This window comes from Panthera tigris, chromosome B3 (assembly GCF_018350195.1).
Source record: "Panthera tigris isolate Pti1 chromosome B3, P.tigris_Pti1_mat1.1, whole genome shotgun sequence".
Lineage (NCBI taxonomy): Eukaryota > Metazoa > Chordata > Mammalia > Carnivora > Felidae > Panthera > Panthera tigris.
In genome coordinates this window covers 61778752-61800821 of record NC_056665.1, presented here as the reverse complement: position 1 = coordinate 61800821, position 22070 = coordinate 61778752, and the positions used below count along the sequence as shown (strand labels likewise).

Below are 22070 nucleotides of genomic sequence, written 5' to 3'. Positions count from 1 at the left end.
AGAGCTGAAGATTCTGAACCTTTGCCTTAATACTCTAGATAATGCTCAAAGCTGAGCTGCTCCTTTCCCTTAGACTAAGCAGGAAGGAACTAAGTCACATTAATGATAGTCCTGCATTGTCTCTGTCAAGTTTCAAGGGTTTAAGAAACTCTTTAAGAGGCAGGTAAAAAATAAAGGTGGCAGGTCAATGTAGTAATTTTTTATTGCTTCCTGTTATAGCCACAAATCATAGCATCTACAGATGAAGACAACTAATTTACTTAAAGTTTATCAAGACTTCATAAATACAGATCCAGCAAGCAGGCAAAACCATTACTAGATGCAAATCAGTCACTCAGCAAAACAAAGAGCATTCTGGCAAATCCCTGGTATATTTTCCTGCCCAAATATCAAAATACCCACCTTTTCTGTGAAAGAGAGACTGTTGGATATAGTCTGGTGCAAATGGAGAAAGAAGAACCCTTAACCACCTGTGAAGTAAAATAAAATGAATCCAAACTCAATATAAATACTGGGAAGTTAACTAGAGGTTCAAAACTAAAGAGAATCTTTTAGATTTGAAACTGCTTCTACTTTTAAGAGGCTTGTTGCCATATTACCAGACAGAAATCATGGCATAAATGTCAGAAAGTACTAAGTAATTAATATTCATATAAAAAGATAATACAAGTTCAAAGTCGTCTCATTTTATTTCAGGGAATCACAATTCAAAGCTGTAAGTTACCACATACTACACAAAACAGTGCTACAGCTCTGGTATGTTTCCCGTTTCTCCCCACCTATCTAGTTGAATAAAAAGCCTGGAGTTAACACAAAGAATTCTAAACCCAAGATGGGGTGCCTGGGTGATTCAGTCAGTTAAGCGTCCAACTTCGCCTCAGGTCATGACCTTGTGGTTTGGGAGTTTGTGAATTCGAGCCCTGCATTGGAATAGCTGCTGTCAGCGCAGAGCCCATTTCAGATCCTCTGTCTCCCTCCCTTCTGACCCTCCTCACTCACACTCTCTCAAAAATAAACAAACATTAAAAAAAAATTAAACCCAAGAAATGTGCCTCAACTTCAGTTTCATTAGACTAAATACTGTTGATAATTATTTTGATAATGCTGCTTATATTGTTCTTCTACAGAATGAACTTTCTAAAACCATGCTTCTTAAATGTGGGTATGCTTAAGCATCCATTGGGGGGAGCTTGTTAGAAAATCCAGAAGCTAAGGCTACTCTCACTCACAGGTGTGGAACTGACCCATGCAAGTATTTTCTGAATAGAACTGGCATATTATATTAACAACCACTTCACCTTTACCAAATTTGTCATTGCTGATTCTGGGAGGAAGGTAAATTAGATTAATCTGAAATCCAATCAGTTCTCCCACACCAAGTGTAAAATAAAACACACAAAATAATCTCAGTACTGAGGCAGAGAACTTTGGTGACCTCTCTTGGTTCAAGTACATATTCTCTCACACACACACACACACACACACACACACACACACACACGTTCCACATTCAGAAAGGCATCTGGAAGCGTCTAGAGACGTTAGGTCAACCAGTTAAACCCTTGATATTGTACAGATTACTATCATAGTATCCATCAATAAATAGCTGTCCACCCTTTGCTTAAATACCTCATTGTTGGGGAACTCAAACGCTCTCCAGTAAAACCCCAAAAGCACTAAGCCACAAAACCCCAACTTACAAAAACACCCTTAAGCACCCTTAATATTAGTATTTTTGCTCACCTGTCTCGTGAATGGTTGAAAACCCTGATCTGTCCATGACGGTAGATAAACTTTGAAATCTGGTATGGCTTTAGGGAAATATGAAATGGAGACCAAGTTTCTTGTCGTTCAAATAACTCTGGGTGATTACACACCTAAGAGGAAGGGAAGTGATAAGACACCACTGTCATGAAGACACATCACTCTAGGAATCATGGGGAATCCCAAAGCCTGAATGTTTACCTTTATGAATATATGCTTTCTCATTTCATCTCTTTTTAACAGGCTTTGTTTATTTGGCATCAAAGTTAGAGCCTTTTTCTTGAAATGAGTTAATGAAGACAACTCCAAGGCAGCTGACCTAAAATCTTACCTTCCTAAACTGCATGACCAGATTCATGAGGCTGCTGGTGGTGGTCTGTGCTTGCTGGGTAGAGCCCATAGAAGACTGCAATAAGTCTTCAATGGAAATTTTGTTCTTGAGTGCCTGATATAGCAGCTTTTGTCGGCTGGTTAGTTGGCAATACATTAGAATCTCAATCTGAAAATCAATAAGGACATATATATATTGAAAAACTGTAAGAAAATTCAGTATCAGCATAAAGTTGAAAACACATACAAGCCAGATTATGGCTGAAAAGATAATATACATACCTCTATAAACTCAGTATCTATGAGCCTGTCATGTGGCTAATTATCCAGAAAAATATTCTTTCTTTGACGCTTTTCCCTGTCACTCACTCTACATGTTGCCCCTGGGCAATCTCTTCCATTTCCAAATAGCACCAACTCTGACCACTGCAGTGACTTGCAAAAACATATTCCCAAACATCCCCAGCCCCATATTTTCTTTTTTTTTTTTTTAAATTTTCTTTAATGTTTATTTATTTTTGAGACAGAGACAGACAGAGCATGAACGGGGGAGGGTCAGAGAGAGAGGGAGACACAGAATCTGAAACAGGCTCCAGGTTCTGAGCGGTCAGCACAGAGCCTGACGCGGGGCTTGAACTCACAAACCGCGAGGTCATGACCTGAGCCGAAGTCGGACACTTAACCGACTGAGCCACCCAGGCGCCCCTTCAGCCCCATATTTTCAACTACCTACTATAATAGTACCACTCAGAGGGGGCAGGAAAAAAAATCTTTACCATAATTTATTAAACTGATTAGCAGCATTATCATTCACTTAGCTGCCCAAAAAGAAACTTTAATCAGCTGATTTTTCTCTCTCTCATGCTCATGTTCTGTCATTTCCAAAGTCCCTCAACTCCAACAGGAAATTAACCTCAAATCCCCCAATCTGACCATTCCCAATGTCTTACTGCATAATCTCATCATATCTAATCTTCCTGCCTACAGTCTTTACTGGTTCTAAGAAACTTTCCATACGAATCTTGTAAGGTAATTCCAACTGCTGGATATCCTTCAATGTACATTACTGCCTATATGAAAATATTAAAAATTCTCCAGTGGCCACTAGGCAGAGAAGGTCTCCCATACTCTTAACCCTCCTGTCCCAGTCTCATCACCATGTCTTCCTATATACCTTAGCAACACTGCTCTGAATAATGTCTGCTAAACATGCTGCATATTTGAATGTTGTTCTACCTCTGTTCACATTGCTCCTGTGGCCTAGCACCCTCCTTCTCACCATATTTTCCTAGTAAATGCCAATTCATTATTTCAGACCTAGCTCACATGTCATCTGTATTCTGATGCCTTCTCTAACTTTCCCTAACAGAACTACTCCCTTATCTGTGTTCCCATTATACTTCACATAGACAATCATTGTTCCTCTTAAGACATAATATTACTTAGTTATGTATTCATCTCCCCTGGAAATCTGAATGGAACCTGGAGACTACATCTTTATGTACCAGTGGCTAGCAGGCACTAAGAGTTTAATAAAAGAATATAATATCTAAAAACAGATTAGAAACAATACTGATATTTAAGAAATTTTGAGAAAAACACTATTCACAGTGGTTAAGAACCATACTACATCTTCTGATCACCTCCCCACTCACCACCAAATAACAGAAACTATGACACTGCTATAAGTTTTTTAGGCCTTTTCTGATACATAAAAGGATTCACTGTTTTAAAAAGTATTTTCCTTCCATAAGGTTTACCTGTGCAACACTGCTATTTAGTTAAAATCAGCCAGTTTCACAAAACAAACATCAAGAATTATTAAAAATAAATAAAACAAAGGTACAAAGATACACTTGTCTTTAAAAGTGTACATCCCCAGGCACCTGGGTGGCTCAGCTGCTTAAGCGTCCGATTCTTGATTTCAGCTCAGGTCATAATCTCACGGTTCGTGAGTTCAAGCCACACACTGGGCTCTGCACTAACGGTGAAAAGCCTGCTTAGGATTCTCTTTCTCTCCCTTGCTTGCACTCTCGCAAAATAAGTAAATAAACTTAAAATAATAATAATAATAAAGGTGTACACCCCCCACAAAATCTTCCAAAGAGCATTACTAATTTCAAAATAATCCAAACTTCTGGCAATGACAGAGAATCACCTGATGTTATCAAGAACCTTGGAAGATGCCTTGTAGATAAAGAGTAGAATTATGAGAATAGGTGGAATCTATAAAAGATGGGGAAAAACTCTGATGGACTGGAAACTGGGAGAAGAAAACAAAGGAGAATATGGGAAGAATTCACAGGAGATTAAACACACACACACACACACACACACACACACACACACACCAGAAGTCTGGTAAGGCTTCAAAAAAAGATATAAACCAAAATAAGGGTTTTTTTAATTTAATATTTAATTTTTTAAGTAATCTCTACACCCAACGTGGGGCTCAAACTCACAACCGCAAGATCAAGAGTCGCATGCTCCACTGACTAAACCGTAAGCCAGCCAGGTGCCCCAGTAAATCAAAACTGTTAGCTTAGTATGAGAAAAAATGTTACAACCTGAAGCACATGAAACTTCTAAATCTCTCAGGCTGCAGAAATACAGGAGACCACAGAACATGTTAGACAACAACACAATGATGCAATTAGCAAAATCCTGTATGTGGAAAATTCTACAGGATAAGTTACTCAGTTAGTTCAATAAAGGAAAAAAGTAGGGAGGGATTAAAAGTTACTTAAGACACCTATCACCCAAATGCTATGCGTGGGCCTTGCTTGGATTCTTATTCCAAAAATCTTTAATTCTTTACCAGAGAAAGTGGGAGGCAGGGAGCAGTAGATGTTGGAGGGAGAAGGAGGGAGAGAAACACATACACAAAGACAAATGGGGATATCTGAGGAATGACTGGATATGTGATACTATAATGGAATAATTATCTTTTTCAGCAAAGGTGATAATATATGGTTATGTTTTTTAAAAAGACTAATTTTTTGGACACACATATGAAAATATTTGAAACGAAATAAAAGAAATGGGGGACTTGTTTCAGAATAATCTAGATAGGTGGGAATGGCAATGAGTTGATCATTGTTGAAGCTGTATGGTGGTTACAGAGGTTCATTATACTATTTTTTCTACTTTTGTAATGCTTCAAATTCACCACGATAAAAGATGAAACAAAAAGAAGAAAAAGTTATTACCTGCTTTGGCTGTGGGATTCATTTTAAGTATTCCTTGATCCATTCAAGTGTAAAGGTTTTCTCTTAATCAAATTAATTACCTTCAACTAAACATTTACCAAGGAATTTTTTTTTTTTTGGTCCGGAACTCTAAGGTGGTTGCCTGTCAAAGCTTAAACTAATGAAGTCTTCTTTTCTTACCTTGTCAGACAATTCATTTTCCACATCTTTCTTGATTCTCCTCAGCATAAATGGCTTCAAGATCATGTGTAAGCGAGAGAGCTGATCTGAAATGGCAGGAGGCCACCAGACAAATACATTATATGGATTTAACAGAAACAAAAGAAATACCGCAATCATATCTCACTAAACTGTTCCTACACCTTTTAGCTTAAAGAAACTCTGAAAGGAGACTGAGACTTAATCTTTTCCCTAAGTGGGAAACCTAGGAGTCTGAATTTTCACAGCATCTGCCTATAGTCATTGGGGCAAATGCATTTTTCTACCATTTACTCAGACCAACAAGGAATACTTTATTTTTACTAGAATTCACCTTTAGAGTGTTTTAGGATCATTTCATCAGTAACAGAGTTCTTGTATAGGTCAAATGGAAGCTATCTGGGACTCCTAGTGTTTCCCCAAAATGACTTTTTCAAAGCATGTCAGCAAATTATCAAGTAGTAGTGTAAGAGATTACTTTAGGACTTCTCTATACTTGGTAGATTTCAGTTCATATCTATGTAATAAACACCTCATAACTCTCTTAAAAGGTATTATTCGACAAGGTTTAAAAGTATCGATAGATAAGGTTTAAAATGTTAACAGTAGAAACAAATCCTAACATAGAAAATAACAAAAATGACGCCTCTGTTTTTATTACAGGATAAAAGCCTTACCCCATTTCATAAAGAATATAATTCCGATATGAATTTTTCAGAATCTATATGGAAACTGAGGATTCTGTAAGCCAAAATGTGGTATTTTATGAACTCTGCCTGTTCTACCTTGATTAAATAGTCAATAGGACAGCAGCCTCACCTGTATAAGTCCTTTTGGCTCTTTTAAACATGAACAAAGCACATAATTAACTTATAAGAGAAAAAACTTTTCCCCAGATTCTTCTATGAATACTGAAAGAAAAATTCTTTGCATAGAAAAAAACATTCAATTATGTAGTTGCCTACACTGATAGAAAGAAAGAAAGTTCATAAAAGCACTCACTCTCATCAATGGCAGATTTGTTTTCCGCGTGGCTCTCAATGTCCTTGGAAAACCACTCATTAAATTCCTCATGTGAATCAAATAATGTTGGCATAATGAAATGTAGCAGGGCCCAGAGCTGGAAACAAAAGAAAAGTGAAATTAACTGTAGGACAACAAAATGACGGTGAAGATGTAATGAGGGTTTGGACAGAGTGAAATCTGCAGGTGTGTGTGTGTGTGTGTGTGTGTGTGTGTGTGTGTGTGTCTAGGTGCAGGTGTTAAGTGTGAGTCAGTGGGCAAGAAAGAAGGCATATGTATGCACATGCCTCATCAATGAACCCTAATTCTATAGGATGCTATAGCAAAATGAGATTTTTCAATTAATTTCACACTAAAAGTCTAAAAGTGCAAGTACTGCTCAGATCTTGTAGCGGGAAAGTTTTAAATAGTCTCATGTATTTAAAAAATCTACTTCACAACTGAACACAATCTGAGGTAGCATAACTTGCTTAAAATAACTCTTAATCAGGGGTCAGTAAATAATGGCCTATGGTTCCAAGGCTGTGCCAACCACATTTTTTTCCTGCCAACTATTTTTATAAATAGTTTTAATGGGACATAGCCATACCTATTCATTTCTGTATCATCCATGGCTGTTTTCACATTATAATGGCAAGGTTAAGTAGCTGCAACAGCAACTATATGGTCTGTAAAGTTTAAAATATTTACTATCTGGCTCTTTACAAAAAGTTTTCTAACCCCTGTACTATATAATCAATATACCTTTTCTAAATAAGGAATTTTAGTGCCTCTCAGTGCCAAAGAATATTAGCTTTTCAAATATTCTATCATAAAAACATCTCTACATTAGATGGGCTACATTCCTAATATGTTCATTATTTATTCCATAATTACAGAAGAATAAATTATCTGCCTCTGCCAGAAAATTAGAAAATAGGAATGATGCCAAAAAAACCCCACTTAGGGCAAGCAACAAATTCTTCCTTTTATGTGGGGATTATAATTTGTACAGAGCAGTAACACTCCAGGTGGGCATGGAAAAGAATTCTATTCTGTGCTTAGAACCATTCTGTTTATTGCAGAAATAAAACTGAAGCTTCTACTAATGCCTACCTCTGCCATGGTGTTCTGAATTGGGGTCCCAGTTAGCAAAAGCCGATTCCGACACTGGAACTGCAAGAGGATCTTCCAACGAACACTGTCCAATAAAGTGAATTACAAATTCCAAGTGAGCGGTAAATCTTTCTTCACCCTACAGAGACCCTGTATTTCTAAAAATGCTTTCCAAAAAATTAGTGAACATCCAGAATAATCAAGCACTCAACCTTAGACAATACTATAAAATATTATTCAACAAAACTGAGGACAGGAAATAACTCCTGAATACTGAAAACATGGTATTAGGGTTTAGGAAAAATAGCCCTCAAATAGGCAGGGTAGGATCCTTTCTGGCTTGACAAAGTGCTCTACTATCTTTGGTCAGTTTGCTGACACAAGCCATTTACTTATAAGGTACTCATCTATAGTAAAAAGCTTTATAATTATTAATCTGTGCACTTACAGTGTCAGTTTAGAGAGATCAATGGAGAAAGGGGAAAGGTGTGAGAAGAAAATGCAAAATGAGTCTACCACTCCTGGCTGTAAGCACATCCTACTTCAAAAGAGTATAATATGAAGTAATGCCCATGAGAGAATGGAAAGTACCATCCTGTCAGTTAACATGGATTTCTAAGAAAGCCTTATGGGCTCACCAAGAGTTAGTAAGAATGCATGAAATGCAACATGTAATACCGCTTTAAAGTCAAGCACTGACTTACTATTCAGTTTTTGACGTTGAAGGTATTAGAGTATTTTTTTTTATTATTTAAATAAAATTTTTAATGTTTATTTTGGGGGGGGGGGAAGCAGGGGAGGGGCAGAGAGAGAGAGACACAGAATCTGAAGCAGGCTCCAGGCTGTGAGCTGTCAGCACAGAGCCCAACGCAGGGCTCGAACTCACGAGCTGTAAGATTATGACCTGATGCTTAGCAAACTGAGAAACCCAGGTACCCCTACAATGTTTTAAACACGTAACTTCCAAGAAAAAGATTCTTGTGGCTCTAATAACCATCCAGGGACTAGGACAACCTGCATAAAACATACAGAACCTACAGTCTACAAAATAAAATATTCTACTTCCTACTAAGACCTCCTGTCTAAAATAATCCCTGAATCAAAGGGCAGACAAGACTTCTCCCAAAAAAAGTTCCTTTGAAGAGGCACCTGGGTGGCTCAGTCAGTTAAGTGTCCAACTTCAGCTCAGGTAATGATCTCACTGTTCATGGGTTTGAGCCCCTCAATGGGCTCTGTGCTGATAGTGCAAAGCCTGCTTGGGATTCTTTCTCTCTTATTCTCTCTCTGCCCCTCCCTAACTCATGCTTTCCTTCTCTCTCAAAATAAATTAATAAACTTAAAAAAAAAGTTCCGGGGGCGCCTGGGTGGCTCAGTCGGTTAAGTGGCCGACTTCGGCTCAGGTCATGATCTCGCGGTCCGTGAGTTCGAGCCCCACGTCGGGCTCTGTGCTGATAGCTCAGAACCTGGAGCCTGTTTCAGATTCTGTGTCTCCCTCTCTCTGACCCTCCCCCATTCATGCTTTGTCTCTCTCTGTCTCAAAAATAAATAAACGTTAAAAAAAAAAAAGTTCCTTAAGAACAAAGACTTAAGATATAGTAATTATTAAATAGAGAAATAGAAGAGAAATCGTTGTATTCTAAACATTAATATTTGCATCCCATGAAAAATGCCTTCTGGTCAGATACATGGCTTATGCAGAGACCATATCATGCCATGTTCTGAAACCTCTCCGTCCTTTATTCATCTGTTCGTGTGTATATATCATATGTCTCTACCACATATTTGTACCACATTTGTACAGCCTCAGTCTATAGAATTTGGTTTCTATTAATCATGTTACCTGGAACTACTCTTGAGTGCTTGAGCCTCATCCAATACCATGTACTGCCACTTGACCCGCTGGAAATACTTTACATCCTGCACCACCAGCTGGTAGCTAGTAATTACCACATGGAAGGGGGCATCCTGAGTGTAGAGGGTCTTCTGTAAATATAAGAAGGGAAGAATGAAAATAGATACCTAATAATTCATAAGATAATGAGAAATGGACACTAATTTTTAAGATTAAAAAGTTCAAAACAGTCCTAAAGACGTGCTTCTCCTACATGGTAGATGTGCAGTAAATGAAACCATAACTTTTTTAAGTACTCACCTTAATTACAGATCATGTTAAAATTAGTCTTCAGCTTACTAAAGAGTTCTTACTTAATCCTAGACTGCAAGTCCAGCTAATGGTCTATATAATGGGAAAAGTGTTGTAGAAGATAAAAAAGTACACTGGCTTAGCGCCTAGAAATATATGTAAGATTTTACACACAGGAAATTCTTCAGATCAATTGCAGAAACGATTGCATATGTATGTATATATGGGCGCATGTATGTATATATATAATAAGCTGAAAGTTACCTGACTCCAGAACCTCCTGATAACTTTTCTATCATGAGGATTTCCCCAGTATGGTAGCACCTGGAAAAAGGACCATTATACAGATTATTTCCTACTTATAATCTTAAAAGTATCGGCACAAATGTTAATTCAGAATGTTTTTATTTTTTTTTTATTTTTACTTTTTAAAGTTTATTAAGTTTTCTCTACACCAAATGTTGAGCTCAAACTCACGACACTAAGATCAAGAGTCTTATATTCTTCTGAATGAGCCAGCCGGGTGCTCCCAGATGATTTAAAAAGAACCTAAAGCAGATATCACCTCACGCCAGTCAGAGTGGCCAAAATGAACAAATCAGGAGACTATAGATGCTGGAGAGGATGTGGAGAAACGGGAACCCTCTTGCACTGTTGGTGGGAATGCAAATTGGTGCAGCCACTCTGGAAAACAGTGTGGAGGTTCCTCAAAAAATTAAAAATAGACCTACCCTATGACCCAGCAGTAGCACTGCTAGGAATTTACCCAAGGGATACAGGAGTACTGAGGCATAGGGGCACTTGTACCCCAATGTTTATAGCAGCACTCTCAACAATAGCCAAATTATGGAAAGAGCCTACATGTCCATCAACTGATGAATGGATAAAAAAATTGTGGTTTATATACACAATGGAGTACTGCGTGGCAATGAGAAAGAATGAAATCTGGCCCTTTGTAGCAACGTGGATGGAACTGGAGAGTGTGATGCTAAGTGAAATAAGCCATACAGAGAAGACAGATACCATATGTTTTCACTCTTATGTGGATCCTGAGAAACTTTAACAGAAACCCATGGCGGAGGGGAAGGAAAAAAAAAAAAAAAAAAAAGAGGTTAGAGTGGGAGAGAGCCAAAGCATAAGAGACTCTTAAAAACTGAGAACAAACTAAGGGTTGATAGGGGGTGGGAGGGAGGGAAGGGTGGGTGATGGGTATTGAGGTGGGCACCTTTTGGGATGAGCATTGGGTGTTGTATGGAAACCAATTTGACAATAAACTTCATATATTGAAAAATAAAAAAAAATAAAAAAAAAACTGAGAACAAACTAAGGGTTGATAGGGGGTGGGAGGGAGGGGAGAGTGGGTGATGGGTATTGAGGAGGGCACCTTTTGGGATGAGCATTGGGTGTTGTATGGAAACCAATTTGACAATAAATTTCATATATTGAAATAATAATAATAATAAATAAAAATAAAAAGAACCTAAAGAATGAATATAGGAGTTCCTCTTCTGTCACTGCCACTAGCCCTCTTCCTACAGACTGAATTAAAACACACATACAAAACATTGGTTTGAAGGCATGAGAAAGCTACTGAGGCAGTGGAGAATTATGGAGTCAAGATCCAGGAAACAAAGTCCAGAGAGGAAAGCCTAACACGTGGTACATGTCCTTCCAAAAGGTGCTGATCATTTCCAAAAGTTCCAGTTGTGAAGCTAAGAAATTAAACAGAATATTGTTTTAAGAGATACAGTGCCTACAGAACAAAAACTGTAGTTTAAGGAAGAAGGATTCTGATAACCACCCACCTCCCTGGTCTTAAGATAAGAATCACAGGATACATACCCATGGGTAGTAAAAGTCAATTAAATATAGACTTGCCTTAACAAGTACTGAATCCCAGCTATGAATCATCTCAATTCCTGACTAGCTTAAGGGGGGACTTTTGGATTGTTAGTGCCCCCCCCCCCCAATTACTAGTGGCAAAACAAACAAAACAAACACAAAATGCCCAACCCCAAACACCTATAAATCCACAATCTGGAAGAAGAAAACAGAGCCCACAATGACCTCTACAATCATTCCTATATAATGTCTGGTATACAGTAAAAACATAAACAAACAAAATGTACAAAATATACCCAGGTATATAGAAAGATTAGACAATATGACTGAAAACCAGTATGAGAAACACGTACAAGAAATAAACACAGAGGAGATCCTGACAATGAAATATCAAAAGAACACTTTTTAAAAAGATGCTAATTTGTTCCTGGAATTAAAAGATAAGCTAGAGAATTTCAGGGGTGTATTAAAAATTACAAATACCAAAGAGAATTTCCCCAACTGGAAAATACAGTAACTAACACTAAGAATTCAATTATGGGTTTAATAACAAATTAGATGCATCTAAGAGAGAATCAGTGAAATAGATGATATAGGTCAGAAGGAAATATTTAGACGAAAGCATGGAGAAAGAAAAGAATGGGAAATTCACTTTTTCTGTTGTATCTCTAGGTATAATTTCCTTTCAAAGTGCTTCTTGGACCTGTAGCTTGATGTTTATTGTTGTTTTGAAAACTTTCAGCCACAACGAAGTAAAAATATACAGGAAGAAATGAAGATCAATGAAAACACTGAATACGTGAGTAATATAAATAAATCTAAATAAATTTAAAATGTATAGATGATAATAAAATGCTTGGTGGGGTTTGAAAGATAAAATATTTACAATAGCACGTAAGTCTAGAGAAGGGGAATGTAGTTAAAGTATACTAAAGCCCTTTTACTATCTGGAAAGCAGTAACAGTATTAATTTATACTACTTTTTAAAAAATCGGGGCACCTGGGTGGCTCAGTTGGTTAAGCATCCGACTTGGGCTCAGGTCATTATCTCCCAGTTCGTGGGTTGAAGCCCCACGTCGGGCTCTGTGCTGACAGCTCAGAGCCTGGAGCCTGCTTCTGTGTCTCCCTCCTTCTCTGCACCTCCCCTGCTCATGCTCTGTCTCTCTCAGCAATAAATAAATGTTAAAAAAAAATTTTTTTTAAATCAAGGATACATGTTCCTTGATTCCTGGGTATCTATTAAAAAATAAAATGAATATATAATTAGTATATTCCAAAAAGAAATTACTAATTCCAAAAAGGAATGAGAAGAGTAGTAAAATATAATCAATCCAAAGGACACAAGAAAGAAGAAAAAGGAAAGTTGTAGAAGAAGAAAGAAAACAGTAAGGAAGATTTAAACTCCATGTGTCAGTAACTACATTAAAAGCATAAATGCTCTGGGGCGCCTGGGTGGCTCGGTTGGTTAAGCGTCCGACTTCGGCTCCGGTCATGATCTCACAGTTTGTGGGTTCGAGCCCCGCGTCGGGCTCTGTGCTGACCGCTCAGAGCCTGGAGCCTGTTTCAGATTCTGTGTCTCCCTCTCTCTGACCCTCCCCTGTTCATGCTCTGTCTCTCTCGGTCTCAAAAAAATAAATAAACGTTAAAAAAAAAAAAAAAAGCATAAATGCTCCAAATAAAGGCAGGAAAAAAAACCTTAAATGGAAACAGAATGGTTAAATGAGAAAGCGATACCATATACAAACCAGAAGAAAGCTGATCTATTTAATACCAGAAAGAGCAGATTTAAGGCAAAAAGTCTTAACAAGAGGGATTTCATAATAATAAAAGGTTCAATTCACCAGTAAGACAAAGTAACTGTAAACTTGTATACAACTCACAGTCTCAAAGTAAAGAAGCAAAATAGAACAGAAATGAAAAAATCCTTAATTGTGGCAAATTTTAACATACTTCTTTCAGTCAGTAATTGAAGAGGCAGACCAAAAAATCAGTAAAGATACAGAAGAACTTAAAAAACCTAACCTAACCAACACACACAGAACGCTGCACTCAACAACTGCACAATACTTATTTTCAAACAGATATAGGACATTATTATAAACACTGACCATATGGTGGGAAAGGAAAGTTCAAAAGATTTCAATGGATCAAAATCACACAAAGCCTAATTTCTTATCACAGTGGGTTTAAACTGTAAATTAGTAACAAAAAGATATCTAGTAACAAAAAGATTCCTCTGTTTGGAAATTAAGAACCACACTTAAAAAAAAATTTTTGTTTTAATTTTTACTTTTGAGAAAGATAGAGACGGAGTGCAAGAAGGGGCAGGGGCAGATAGAGAGGGAGACAGAATCTGAAGCATGCTCCAAGCTCTGAGCTGTCAGCATACATCCTGACGCACAACTCGAACTCACAAACCACGAGATCATGACCTGAGTCGGATGCTTAACCAACTCAGCTGCCCAGGCACCCCAGGAACTACTTTTAATTAAGCCATGAATCAAACAAAACTTGCAACATAAGCTAGAAATTATATTGAATTAAAGATTAATGAAAATGTGACACATCAAAACTTTGGATAGCTACAGTCATGCACAAGAAGATATTAATACCCTTAAGGACACTTACTGGAAAAAGCTAAAAATCAAGCATCTAAGCTCCACTTAAGATGTTAGAAAAAGAAAAACGTTCACAAAAAAGCAGACAAAAGTAATTTTTAAAAAAAGCAGAGATGAATGAAATAGAAACACACAAAATAGCCACTTTCAGGAATGAAAATGGTACATTATAGAAAAAACATAAATCATATTTCATGGGGAAAAAGAGGAAGCCTATGGTCATACTAGAATCTTAAAACAAGTGTTGCTCAGATACCTGTCACATAAAATAAATATTCAGATGCTATCATCATACGCCTAAGTATCTTTTGAATGTAAACTAACTATAAACTTGAGTACAGTCTACATTTAACTATGTTCTGCAGGGAGGTGGACACATTTCTGGACAACCTAAAGGAGCAATGGAAATTGAAGCAATGAATCAATATAAAAGAGACCATCAAACCTTTTCTGTAAGCAAATAACAACTATATGTGTTTAAATTTCATATCCCATTTGTTATGAAATATTCTTTTTAAATCAACAGTTTAAAAACAGAAAAGCTATTTTTAGCTCGTAAGCTGAACAAAAACAACAAAATAACAGGTACCAGATTTCTCAATAAAATACAGAATGCGTTAGCAATTCCACTCCTAGATATATACCAAAAGAACTGAAAACAGGACAGGTGTTCAAATAACAACCTGTAGATGAATGTTCCTAACAGTATTATTAACAACAGCCAAAGGTGGACACAATCCAAACATCCATTGAGAGATGAATGGATAAACAAAATATAGTTTGTCTAGATAATTAAATACTATTCAGTCATAAAAAGGAATGACATGCTGACATGTGCTATAACATGGATGAACTTTGAAAATATTATGCTAAGTGAAAAGAAGCCAGATTTAAAAAACAAAACAAAACTAAAACCACCTACTATATGATTCCAGTTACATGAAATATCCAGAATAAGCAAATACAGAGACAGAAAGTGAATTTGCGGTAGCCAGTGGTTGGAAGGAAAGGGGAATAGGGAGTGACTGGTTAATGGGGAAGAGGTTTCTGTTTGGGATGATGAAAAAATTCTGCAATCAGACAGCATCCATCATTGCACCACACACCATAAATGTACTTATTACTACTAAACTGTATACTTTACAGGGGCACATTTTATGTATGTGTGGTTTTTGGGTTTTTTTTTAAGTATACTTTATTCACGGAACGCCTGGGTGGCTCAGTCGGTTAAGCGTCTGACTACAGCTCAGGTCATGATCTCACAGTTCGTGAGTTTAAGCCCCACATTGGACTCTGCTGACAGCTTAGTCTGGAGCCTGCTTCAGATTCTGTGACTCTCTCTCTCTGACCCTCCTCTGCTTGCGCTATGGCTCTCTCTCTCAAAAATAAACATTAAAAGAAACAAAAAACAAAAAACAGCACACTTTACACCCAACATGGGGCTCAAACTCATGACCCTGAGATCCAGTTGGATGTTTAGCAAGTGATTGAGCCAGGTGCACCCATATATGTGCTTTTTATCACAATTTTTTAAAAATGAGACAAAAAAAAAAAAAACAGTGGCAACTAAAATAGGCCCAAAGGCTTATTCAAAAGTAAGCTCAACATGAACATGAAAGCTCGGTTCCAGGCAGAGGCATAAAATCAAAGGACAGGTATCAATGACATAAGTAGTTTGACATTGCCATCTAATGGTCAGTAAAGTTAATAATGAAAACTTAAGTGGTTTGGTGGAAATTTTTTTTTTTTAATGTTTGTATTTATTTTTGAGACAGAGCATGACCAGGGGAGGGGCAGAGAGAGAGGGAGACATAGAATCTGAAGCAGGCTCCAGGCTCTGAGCTGTCAGCACAGAGCCTGATGCAGGGCTCGAACTCATGGACTGTGGGATCATGACCTGAGCTGAAGTCAGACGCTTAACTGACTGAGCCACCCAGGCGGCCCTGGTAGAAATTTTTAAGACTGAGTTTTTCAATTCCTGATTGTTGAACATGTACTGGAAAAGAAAAAAAAAAATGAATAAATGAAGAAAAAAAGCAGCTCCATATTCCATATAGCAAACAACTCTAGAGAAAATATTCAACAAACTACCTTAGAATGATCTCATCTCCTCCTTACAAATTTAAAAATGAGTCAACCAATGGGGCATCTGGGTGGTCACTCAGTTGGACACCCTACTCTTGATCTTAGTTCAGGTCATGATCTTGGGGTTGGTGAAATTGAGCCTGGCATGGGGTTTTGCACTCTCAGTGCTTGATTCTCTCTCTCCTTCTCTCTCTGCCCCTCTCCTGCTCACAGGCTCTCAAAATAAATCAACTAAAAAATAAGTGAAATGAAATGAAATAAAAATGAGTCGGGGCACCTGGGTGGCTCAGTCAATTAAGCTTCCAACTTTGGCTCTGGTCATGGTCTCGCAGTCCGTGAGTTCAAGCCCCGCGTCGGGCTCTGTGCTGACAGCTCAGAGCCTAGAGCCTGCTTCAGATTCTGTGTCTCCCTCTCTCTCTGCCCCTCCCCCACTCATGCTCTGTTTCTATCAAAAATAAATAAATGTTTAAAAAAATAATAAAATTAAAAATAAAAATGAGTCTACCATGTTAAAAGCTATACACTTAACGTGCCTTGTAAACAGTTTCTAACTACAATTGAGGCAATAAGGTGCAGCCATAGCCACAAAGGTATCCCAAAGTGGAATACCCCGCATGTCTCCTTATTCCTTACAACGCTTAAGCCAGAAAAACATCAGACTCCCACATCCACCCTATCCTGTGTCCTTTAAATTGAATGGAACCCATGATTATGGACACCCCAAATCAGACAGATCATATCAATAATTTTTTTTAAAGAAAATTTTAAGTTTATTTACTTATTTTGAGAGAGAGCAAGTGCAAGCAGGGGGAGGGACAGAGAGAGGGAGAGAGAGAGAATCAAAAGTAGGCTCCATGCGCTGTCAGTATGGAACCCAATGTGGGGCTCAATCTCACGAACCACAAGATCATGACCGGAGCTGAAATCAAGAATCCGCTGCTTAACTGACTGAGCCACACAGGTGCCCGTCAATAATTCCTGATATACAATCTCCATAAAATCCTCTTTACCATGAAACTTCATTATCATTATGTCACTTTAGGGACAGAACACATAGTTACCTAATTTCCCCATTTTTACTTGCAAACACTATAATAAACCCTACCTGTTCTTTTCTTTTTCTTTAAATGTTTATTTTTGAGACAGAGAGAGAGAGAAAGAGAGCAAAAGCAGGGGAGGGGCTGAGAGAGAAAGAGGGAGACCCAGAATCCAAAGCAGGCTCCAGGCTCTGAGCCGTCAGAACACAGCCCAATGCAGGGCTCAAACCCACAAACCTTGAGAACATGACTGAGCCACTCGGCACCTCTACCCATTCTTTCTTATATCCCAATAACTTTCCACAATTAAAACCTGTTTAATAAATCTTGTTCACATCTTAACCAACTTAATACAACATACTTCCCTATTGATCACTTCTGACCTCGATCTTACTATCTTTCTTACTATCTAAACTCAGGCTAAAGATCTGACTTTGGAGTAATGAGAAAATGCATTATTTATGAATATATTGGGAGGGGATATGACAATGTCATAAATTATAGGGTATGTGCCCTGATGATATGATTTGCCAAAATCTACGTTAAACCAGCAAGGTAGATATTTTCTACTATGGCAGTTTGACCAGGAGCATCAATCCATGTGCCTAAACCAACAAATCATTCAAACTGGACTTTGGCTTTCTCACTTATGAAACAAAAGGATGTATGTAATATGCTCTCTTACTGCTCCCATCAGTTACTTTCAAATGGAACAATGCAATGTATGCATTCCAAAGCATTTTGGAAAAAATGCAAGAAACTAAAAATTCTTATAAACAATTTAAACAAGTAAGGCAGAAAAAGAAAAGTCACAAAGTTTAAAGAGCAAAAGAAATTTTTGCTGGATTGATTTTTACCTTAAATTTAGGAACAAATCTTGTAAACTCCTGGTGCCAATTGTTAAGTGTAGAAGCAGGTGAAATTATTAAGAAAGGTCCCCAGATGTTCTCTCTCTGAAAGAGAAAAAATGGGTCAGCTAACTGCAGAAAAACTGAAGATATTTAGTTCAAAATTATAATTAACAAGAGCAGTTTAAGAATCCATAATACTTTATAACAAGAAAAATGGTGTCTAGATCCCACATTTGCATATTCAGTAGTAATAGCCTATGTTAATAACAACACATGGAAGGAATCTGCTCAGAAAAAAACTTGGGAAAAAATACCAAGCAATTACTCCCAACTCCCACCACTTAAAGGTCCTAATTTATATCACTGACAAAGCACTTACTACATCCTGACTTGTATGTGCTGCTTTCCCCTATACTAGATAACAATTTTACTAGTATTGGAGTTTTTGCTTTTCTCAAAATGTTTCTACACTTATTTTCACTTAATTCTCATAGAATTCCTCTAAGTAGGTATTATCCCCAAGTTGCAGAAGTAGAAACTAAACCTCAGAAAATTAAAGTGAAGTCAAAGTAAAAAAGATGAGGTGAATGCTCAAGTTTACATTCTCAGTAAACAGAGTTAAGATGTGAACTTGGGTCTTCTGGTCTAACTACCATTCCTTTGCCATTATTCTAATGATTGTGGACAGGGGGTGAGGGGCATTATTTCCAACCACACACTCTCAAAAACTGTTCCAGTCTTGAAAACCTAAATGTTTCACCACACTATGTCACCTTGTAATGACCTTGAAGGCAAGGAGTAAGTCCTATAGTCCTGGTATGCTACAAAGCATGACATAATGCTTGATAATGGCTGATTCTCACCCCAGAATCTAGAGTGGGGAAGACAAAGACTGCATCTACCCACCTCAGCCAGATGGGCCAGGAGGGCAATACTCTGTACTGTTTTGCCAAGACCCATTTCATCTGCAAGAATGCCATTAATGCCCTGGAAAAAAAAAATACACATAGTCAGTACCTCTCACATTCCATCACACAGGGGTTCAACATACTGTCCCAAAAAACTAACCAAACTATTAGACTTGTTTAAACAAAAATGACTAGAAATATCATTTCAGCACTATTACCCACTGCTTGTAATGATTCCTTTTGTCAACTCTACAGCTACAACTATGAATTATGATACCTGAGGTGATATCATGAGTTGAATAACAGGCCAAAGCCAGTTTTCCAGCAAATATAATCCAGGCAAAAAAACACAAACAATGAGGTTACCAAGACCACTTCAGGCAAACTATGTACACGATACAAATATTCTCAAACAAAATTTCAGGTTAAAAATATAGAAACATCTTTCTGACTCTTGTCAGTCAATGAAACTTTTTAAAAGGGATGAAATTTAAAACATTATCTTGTGTCCATTTCGCAATACTCTGAACCAATGATATCAGAAAAACGCGTAACAAAACAGAGTGGGTATGACACAGTTCTAAACTTCACCTGCTCATACAGATTTGCCAACCAATTCATGCCTTTCAGCTGGTAGCCTTTTAATTTGCCATTAAAAATGGTAGGTTGTGGAATATCTTCACCAGCTCGGATAGATGGGTTTGCCAGGCTGTAACTCTCCCCAAACCCAGTACCAGACTTGTTTGCTGCCCGGAGGGCAGCTGCTCGACTTTCTTTTGCATCTTCATCAAATGACCTTGTCTGGAAAATAAAAACATATTAGAAGAAAAACATAAGAGGGAAAAATGGAATTCAAATCAAATTCATAATGACAATATATCTATTGTGTGGTAGCTGGAACAAAATTTCTAATAATATTATGTAATATATTATGTATCTAGAACGATATATGAAACATTACTATTTTAACAATTATATTAGAAGTTCTCTTATAATGAACAGACCTAAGCCATACTACATGATTACTCACTTCATCAAGGAATTTGTTAAAAATCTGACATAAAATTTCTTTGGTTGGGGTTGGTGAGAAGGTCAACTTTGTATCTATCCTGACCTAGACCCTGTTAAATAGGGATCCTATGCAGTATATTCTTTACTTTCTTTACTTATTTTAATTCAATCTAACTGCCATATCCTTCTGATTTCATGAAATATCACTACATCATGAATAAGCAAGCTATTACTAAGGTTTGAAAGAAGGTCCTAACTTAGCAGTTTTCTTAAGGCAATGGTATAGCTCTCTTAACAAGCACCAGTATGGTCTTCTTCACTAAACAACCATGATGCATTTCACACTCTATTACCCATGATTACTCAAGAGGACAAAAAAATAGGTATACTATCCTCGCTTCAATCAACACACTCCTAAAGCTCACACACAAGTGAATGCTTATTTTCCACCCTTCCTCAATTATTCCTATTGTTCTAAATGGAGACATAACCCACACCCAACACATAGTCACGTACATATACACACATCTGCCAGTGTTTCTCACTGGAAATAGGAATAAACCGAAAGGAAAATCACCCAAATGAAAGGTTGTGGGGTATTTCCAGAGCGCATAATAGGTTCTTTTCATTTGTAAGACTCACCCGAGCTTGATGAATATGGTAAGCATTTTCAGCATTCTTCAGGGCCTGGGCTTTGAAATGGTTACTATCTGAAAAGGAAAACTTATAGATTATCGCAAGTCATTAATTGATCTCCTTCAAAGTTGCAATTCACATTGACACTGTCAATCCCTAACTCCCCCAACCTACTCATCCCTAAATTCACAGAGGGTGAGAGAACAGAAAGGCTCAAATTACATGACAAAGGTTAGGACTTAGAAGTGGCAATGAAGGCAGAGGGGTGCCATGTCTCTAGTAGCTAAAGCCAGCTCACAAGAAACCACCTGAGCTCCAGGCTCCCAATCCTGGGTTTTTTGCACAAAGCAATGCCAAAGCAAAGAAAAGCATAACAATAGGGATTAAAAACTGTGATAGATTTCTGCTGGGTGAAACTATCCCCAAAGAAGAAATCAAGACATGTGTAACCCCTAAGACCCATGCAGGAACGCTCATTCTTTTTATTCTGAGCTCAACAAGATCTTTATCACTATTCTCTGTGAAATTACCCTCAAACTTCACCCCAATTCATCCCTCCCCCTGTGGACACAAAAATACCAAAACTGAACAGTCTCCTTCTCATGCTTGACTTATATCACCAAGAATCTTGTTAAGAGAGACATGATTTTCTCTGCTGAGACATGTTCACTGAATTCTTCTGATTCAATAGCCTCCATTCCTACTAACAAATCAAAACATATAAAATATTCCCAAACTTATAAGATCATATAAACACACCCTTCCCTTTCCAAATTCTTTAATTAAAAAAAGTTATTTTGTATGTTGATTTTATTCATACTTTCCCTACTCCAGCACAATAAATTCCCCTTTACTAATCATTGCTTACCAATCAAGACAAAACTTGCAAGAAACCTTAGGTATGAAAAAATAGAGGGTACCCACTTCCTCTACCTCCTGACGCAGGACTCACCATAATCCTCCTGTGTGATGTTAACTACCACTCCTCCACCAATGTCAATCTGTCTTTGGGTAGAACTGTCTTCCAGTTTCCTTAAGATTTCTTCCTGGATTCCATCATGACCCATGTCTCGTTTACGACTCATGAAATGGGCATACAACTCTGTCTGGGTGATTAGGAAGTTCAGTTTTCGTTGTTGCCTCTTGGCCTAAAGGGAAAAAAGTTAGAAGTGAAAACAGAGTCAAATCATCAATCACATACAACAAGAGGTGATCAACAGAATTCATAAAATCTATATATAGTTTGCATACAATTCTTTTATAGATTCTTTACCTTTAGAAAACTAAGAATTGTTAACGCACAGTTTTATTATAACCAAG

General features: G+C 37.5%; 1 protein-coding gene across 3 annotated transcripts in view; it reads right to left on the bottom strand.

Moving 5' to 3' along the window:
- The window catches only part of INO80 (INO80 complex ATPase subunit), a 135418-nt gene that overhangs the window by 65040 nt on the left and 48308 nt on the right, over positions 1 to 22070 (bottom strand). For all 3 annotated transcript variants that reach the window (XM_042989129.1, XM_042989128.1, XM_042989130.1), the window contains 13 exons: positions 21703 to 21898; positions 20757 to 20824; positions 19695 to 19904; positions 19102 to 19182; positions 18202 to 18297; positions 10027 to 10086; positions 9460 to 9602; positions 7620 to 7704; positions 6504 to 6621; positions 5484 to 5569; positions 2096 to 2263; positions 1744 to 1877; positions 403 to 470 (listed from right to left, as the gene is read on the bottom strand). In XM_042989129.1, coding sequence (XP_042845063.1) covers positions 403 to 470; positions 1744 to 1877; positions 2096 to 2263; positions 5484 to 5569; positions 6504 to 6621; positions 7620 to 7704; positions 9460 to 9602; positions 10027 to 10086; positions 18202 to 18297; positions 19102 to 19182; positions 19695 to 19904; positions 20757 to 20824; positions 21703 to 21898 — 1513 coding nt within the window. The remainder of the gene's footprint in view (positions 1 to 402; positions 471 to 1743; positions 1878 to 2095; positions 2264 to 5483; positions 5570 to 6503; positions 6622 to 7619; positions 7705 to 9459; positions 9603 to 10026; positions 10087 to 18201; positions 18298 to 19101; positions 19183 to 19694; positions 19905 to 20756; positions 20825 to 21702; positions 21899 to 22070) is intronic.